Source organism: Corapipo altera, unplaced genomic scaffold (assembly GCF_003945725.1).
Source record: "Corapipo altera isolate COAL_440 unplaced genomic scaffold, ASM394572v1 23, whole genome shotgun sequence".
Classification (NCBI taxonomy): domain Eukaryota; kingdom Metazoa; phylum Chordata; class Aves; order Passeriformes; family Pipridae; genus Corapipo; species Corapipo altera.
Window position 1 is genome coordinate 6,158,636 of NW_020884878.1, and position 6,534 is coordinate 6,165,169.

At 43.2% G+C, this 6,534-nt stretch overlaps 1 protein-coding gene across 1 annotated transcript in view; it reads left to right on the forward strand.

The window, feature by feature from the left end:
• Positions 1-6,249, forward strand: part of HSP90AA1 (heat shock protein 90 alpha family class A member 1) — a 7,256-nt gene extending 1,007 nt beyond the window's left edge. The window contains exons 2-11 of the mRNA XM_027638196.1: positions 811-969; positions 1,070-1,436; positions 1,927-2,060; positions 2,543-2,851; positions 3,328-3,493; positions 3,752-3,942; positions 4,084-4,231; positions 4,571-4,839; positions 4,977-5,310; positions 5,504-6,249. Of these exons, the coding sequence (XP_027493997.1) occupies positions 811-969; positions 1,070-1,436; positions 1,927-2,060; positions 2,543-2,851; positions 3,328-3,493; positions 3,752-3,942; positions 4,084-4,231; positions 4,571-4,839; positions 4,977-5,310; positions 5,504-5,613 (2,187 nt within the window). The 3' untranslated portion in view covers positions 5,614-6,249. The remainder of the gene's footprint in view (positions 1-810; positions 970-1,069; positions 1,437-1,926; positions 2,061-2,542; positions 2,852-3,327; positions 3,494-3,751; positions 3,943-4,083; positions 4,232-4,570; positions 4,840-4,976; positions 5,311-5,503) is intronic.
• Positions 6,250-6,534: the final 285 nt, after the last annotated feature.

Consider the following 6,534-nt stretch of genomic DNA (forward strand, 5'->3'; position numbering starts at 1 on the left):
GGGGGGGGGGGGGGGGGGGGGGGGGGGGGGGGGGGGGGGGGGGGGAAAGGAGTATGGTCAGGAGGAAAGGACTGGAGTGCCAGAAGGGAGCGAGGCGGGGCGGGGGGGGGGGGGAGGGGGGGGAGGGGAGGGGGGGACGAGGCGGGTTGTAGGAGGGTTGGGGGGGGCGGGCGGGCGCCGGCGGGGGGCGCGGCGCGGCCGCGCCGCTGGGGGGGCGGGGGCGGCCTCGTGCTGGGGCTGGGCCGGCACCGCGCCCCTGGAGCCGGTGGCGACTGAAGTGCTCGGGGAGCGTCTGAGGGCGGGTGTTATTCCGTGTAAGACAAGGGGAACGGGTCCGGCTGAGCCGTGTTGGTGCATAAGTCACAGTTAATGCGTAGAGTGTGCTGCCGGAGGGGATAGTTGTAAATGCGAAATTATGGGTGGGCGTGAAAAAGTAATTCAAATACGGACTTTATGGTGAGAGCGATATCTACTTCTTGTGTGACGAGGGGAAATAAAGGTCCTGTATTAATTTCTAAAATAGGAGAGAGGAATCTGCGTTAGCCCAGATGGTGCAAATTAAAGTGAATGTAAAGCAAGCCTGTAGTAACAGTCTTGCATCTAGTTTCTGCATTCTTTAAAGCTCCTGAATTGATACTGTCTAGAAAAAGGATCGGAGGAGGGGGGTTTTTTTTGTATGCATGTGTTCCTTTAGTGTTGAAACCACGTGGCTGAAATATTTTATCTCAGAATACCATTGTGACTGCCTGCAATTGGATATGTATGCCAAGCTGTTCCAGAATTGAATTTCAACTCTCTTCTTCCTCACAGATGCCAGAAGCTGTGCAAACCCAAGACCAACCCATGGAGGAGGAGGTGGAGACCTTTGCCTTCCAGGCAGAGATTGCTCAGTTGATGTCTCTGATCATCAACACTTTCTACTCCAATAAGGAAATCTTTCTCCGGGAGCTGATTTCCAATTCCTCAGATGTAAGTACCTGAAGCTCTAGTCTGCTTCATTATGTTATTAGGGCTACTGAAATGTTTAGGAATAGTCAGGGAATGCTAAAGTCTGCCTCTTCATTTTTAGGCTCTGGACAAGATCAGATATGAGAGCTTGACTGACCCGAGCAAGCTGGATTCTGGAAAAGAGCTGAAAATTAACCTGATCCCAAACAAGCACGACCGCACTCTAACCATTGTGGATACTGGCATTGGGATGACCAAAGCTGACCTGGTCAACAACCTTGGCACTATTGCCAAGTCTGGCACCAAGGCTTTCATGGAAGCCCTGCAGGCAGGGGCTGATATCTCCATGATTGGTCAGTTCGGTGTTGGCTTCTACTCTGCCTACCTGGTTGCTGAAAAAGTGACAGTGATCACCAAGCACAATGATGATGAGCAGTATGCTTGGGAGTCCTCAGCTGGAGGGTCCTTCACTGTCAGGCTGGATAATGGTGAGTGTTAAGTTTCTGCTCAGCAATACTTTGTAAAGATTTATGACAATGGCACTTACTCAATGCATAGGAAAAGACAAATGGGAGAGGTGAAATAAGTACTACTGGGTCATCAGGCACAGGCCCAGCTGATCCCTCTCAATTAAATTGGTGTAATTTGATAGATAAAGGAATACCCAAGTAAATGGTGCATTATATAAAGAAGATTTGAGATTTTTAAGCTTACACGTGGAAACATTTATGTAGATTGTACAACTACTCTGTATGCAGATCCTTTAAAGATAACCCATGAACACAGCAGTGAATATCTCCCTTACCTCACTTACAACGTGTGCTTGGTACAGCAAGCTTGTAAATCGCTAAGGCTGTTTCTGTACCCAAAGCTTCGTTTTCCCAGTGGTAAAAAAATGACTTACAGCAGTGCCTTTTTAAAGAATTAATCCAAGTCTACTATGCCGCAGCAAAGTAAAACCTGTATGCTCCATTCTAGGTGAACCTCTGGGCCGTGGAACTAAAGTCATTCTGCATCTTAAAGAAGATCAAACTGAATACCTGGAGGAACGGCGCATCAAGGAAATTGTGAAGAAGCATTCTCAGTTCATCGGCTACCCTATTACACTCTTTGTATGTATCTTGCTTGAAGCTCAATGAGTATCACCACTTACAGATGTGAATTTATGTAACAAGAGAAGGAGCAGTGCATTTGTATTGTGGTAGTTACGATTCTTTCAGATGTGATATGGAGGCAGCTCTTGGGATATGCAGTTCTGTTAATTACAGATTTATTTCACAGGACTAGACTAGAATAAATTTGGGGTTTTCAAAGCCAGTGGTGTATCTGCCTCCAAACCATTAACTGCATCTTGCTGTATTGTTGAGGTCATTCAGTGTAATGAAATTAAACAGCAAGAACCACCCTGTGAGCATGAGGAAACAAAACACCACTTGTGTCTCAGCACTGAGAACGGGAGTCTTTGAGTCTAGAAGGAAAGATTGACATTGCATTCATGTAGTTTTCCATCTTTGTCAGACTGTGAGAAATACCTTAGAACTGTTAATTATGCAACTTACCACTTTGTCAATTCAACTGCTGATCTCTTCTGTAGGTGGAGAAAGAACGTGATAAGGAAGTGAGTGATGATGAGGCTGAGGAAAAGGAAGAGGAAAAAGAAGAGAAAGAGGAAAAGACAGAAGATAAACCAGAGATTGAGGATGTTGGTTCTGATGAAGAAGAAGAGAAGAAGGATGGAGACAAGAAGAAGAAAAAGAAGATCAAGGAGAAGTACATTGATCAGGAAGAGCTCAACAAGACCAAGCCCATTTGGACCAGGAACCCAGATGACATAACTAATGAGGAATATGGAGAATTCTACAAGAGTCTGACTAATGACTGGGAAGACCACCTGGCTGTGAAAGTAAGTTTTCTGTCTTCCAGCAGGACTTTAGTCTGAATAGAGTCTGCACTCAGTAAGTGCACATGCCTTCCCAGTTTGTAGCTGAGTTCTTACTGTGTCAAACTGAAAAACTTAAAAGTAGGTTGCAGATAAACATAAATTAAGTTATTTGGGTTTGTAGTGTTCGAAGGACCTCAGGTGAGATGTGAGATCCAATAATACTCTGTGTGCCTGTACTGGGAAGTACTGTAAGAACATATTTGCTTCCTAAATTTCAGTCTGTGATGAAGGGAACAGAAGGTCATTTGAACTGGCCTTGTAACTGAACACAAATTCGATGTGTCTGAAGAAAGTGCTTGTTCCTGACCTATGTCTTTACTGTGTTTATTTGATGTCCAGTGGTCACCATTTGTGTTGAACTTTTGAAGAGCTGTTAAAAGGTTATTGCAGTGGAAACAATGCAAATTGACTAAAATGATCACCTTGCTTCCTCACAGCACTTCTCTGTGGAGGGGCAGTTGGAATTCAGGGCTCTCCTGTTTGTCCCACGGCGTGCACCCTTCGATCTCTTTGAAAACAGGAAGAAGAAGAACAACATCAAGCTGTATGTGCGCAGAGTTTTCATCATGGACAACTGTGAGGAACTGATCCCTGAATACCTGAGTGAGTATGATTTTGGGAAAATGTTTCCTAAAAAGTTACACAAATAGCTTTGCTGTTTTATAGTTTTTTGTATTTAAAGAAGTTTGGGAAGGGGAAGATTTGAGTTCTAAACAGCTGATCTGAGCAGTTAAAAGTAGTGCTTAGTTCATGTTACCCAGAATTCTGTAGAAAACCAATCTGTAATTTAAGTGGGCAGAGCCACTTGGGTAGTGACTGGTAATGTTTGACAGTGACAAATGTAATTTTATTATTTTCCAGATTTCATGAGAGGTGTGGTAGACTCTGAGGATTTACCTCTGAATATTTCTCGTGAGATGCTGCAGCAGAGCAAGATCCTGAAAGTGATCCGGAAGAACTTGGTGAAGAAGTGCTTAGAACTTTTCACTGAGTTGGCTGAAGACAAGGAGAACTACAAAAAATTCTATGAGCAGTTCTCCAAGAACATCAAGGTTTGTAGTCTTTTTGCTTAGCAATACTGATACTGGCAGCTATGGATCCTTGTTACACCTGAACTGCTGAACTACCACAGTGTTCAGTATTTACCTAAAGGAATCATTTAGTAGCAGGTTTTTTTTCTTCTATCTTTGTAGCTTGGCATCCACGAGGACTCCCAGAACCGCAAGAAGCTCTCAGAATTACTGAGGTACTACACATCTGCATCTGGTGATGAGATGGTTTCTCTGAAGGATTACTGCACTCGGATGAAGGAGAACCAGAAACACGTCTACTACATCACTGGTGAGTTGGAACTGAAATGATGTGTAAATGCAAGTATATATGTAGAATTAGCTTTTTGGGTGTGTATAAGTGCTTCTTACAGGGCTTCCCGGTCTTCTTGCTTGGCAGGAATGGGAAATGTCTCTTACCTGACATTCCAGGAAATGCAAAATGTCTTGCCAACCAGGGCGGAGTATTAAAAGCTGAGGGTGTGAGTTATAAAAGGCTTGTTTCTTCAGGCTGTTTGTGCCCCTTTTATGTATGGGAAGCACCACAGAATGTTGCATAGACTGTGCAGAAAATGAACAAGCTGCTACGTTGTTGCTGAGGCTCAGCTCTGGCATCCTTGTTTTCTTGCAGGTGAGACAAAGGATCAGGTGGCCAACTCTGCTTTTGTGGAGCGCCTTCGCAAACATGGGCTGGAGGTGATCTACATGATTGAGCCCATCGATGAGTACTGTGTGCAGCAGCTGAAGGAATTCGAAGGCAAGACCCTGGTTTCTGTAACAAAAGAGGGTTTGGAGCTTCCAGAAGATGAGGAAGAGAAAAAGAAGCAGGAGGAGAAGAAAGCCAAGTTTGAAAACCTTTGCAAAATAATGAAAGATATCCTTGAAAAGAAAGTAGAAAAGGTAAATAGAAGTACTTAATTTGTCTATATGTACTCAGTTTGTCTATGTGTAACAAGTTCTGTGATCTGAAATGAGTAAATCAGTTGTACTTGTTGAAATGTTTAAGTTACAAACTTGGCTTTGTATTCCCTTTCTAGGTTGTTGTGTCCAATCGTTTAGTTACTTCCCCATGCTGCATTGTGACAAGTACATATGGCTGGACTGCCAACATGGAGAGGATCATGAAGGCACAGGCATTAAGGGACAACTCCACAATGGGATACATGGCAGCAAAGAAACACCTGGAGATTAATCCTGATCATTCCATCATTGAAACACTGAGGCAGAAAGCAGAGGCTGATAAGAATGACAAGTCTGTGAAGGATCTTGTCATCTTGCTGTATGAGACAGCACTCCTGTCCTCTGGCTTCAGCTTAGAAGACCCTCAGACACATGCCAACCGCATTTATAGAATGATCAAACTTGGTCTGGGTAAGTTACATATCTGTCCTGGCTCCAGTAAACTCGGTATGGTCACACACCCCTTCAGGGTGTAATGTCTGTAGATCACCTTGGTGCTGCTTGGTATGTGTGGAGAAAGGGGAACCCTCAGATGGTTATGCTGCAATAAATAAAGATTTGAGTTGTGCTGTCAGCATTAACAGTCCGTGTGTTCTCTGCACAGGCATTGATGAAGATGACACTGCTGCAGAAGAAGCTAGTCCAGCAGTCACTGAGGAGATGCCACCTCTTGAAGGAGATGATGACACATCACGCATGGAGGAGGTGGATTAAACCAGTTTACAGGAACTCATGAATGTTTCCTTGGCTAATATGAATAAGTTATATTTTGTATATTATGAATGTTACCTGCCAAAAAAAAAATCTTTGACACTTTGTCTGCATTCCCTCTTTATATTTATTTTCAAAGATGTTCTACCTTTATTTTTGTTACATTGCTTTTTCAGCTGATGTGAGATACAAATGCCATTGAGGGAATATTTTCTTTAACACTGTACAACCCTAAACAGGCAAGTTAAGAAGTAGTTTTTTTGTCTGTATTAGCTGGTTGCAGGTGGCAGGGTTTTTGACTTATTCTTAATTGCCAGAAATGTGGGAAAGAAGTAAAGAAGATGGGATGACATCAGGATGTTCTGAGTTTTGTTTAGTGTTCTACAGCTCTTCCAACTCTTGTCTAACATACAGTACCTAGTAACTAGGTATCCAGGAGAGCTGGAATTCTTGGGGAAGCTTTAACCCTTCTGCTCCTAACAAGTTCTTGATGTTTAAAGTTGTTTTTTATACTGTTCAAGGATTCTGGATTGCACTCTACCATAGAATAGAATCCACTGTAAATCTCTATTGTGACTTATGCAACTCTGCATGTACAGTTCAAACCTAGAACTGTAAGAATAAAAGTGTTAAGAATTGTGTTGTGTCATTGACTTGTCTCTTATCACTGAAACTAAAGTTGCTCTTCTCATGCCCAGAATCAGTCACTCACTGCTTTGGATCCTGAGCAGCAACTGTGTCCTTTTAAATATATTAATTGTACATGCTTGGCCCTCCCACTGCAAACCAGTATCTCCTCAAAGCAGGAAAGTTAAGCAGTTCTTGAAGAGCTCAAGACAATTCAATCTCTGAAAAAGTGGTGATTTGCTATAAGTTTGGTTTTAATTCATGTTGATAAATCCAGTGGTTAGAAGTCTTGGCTCG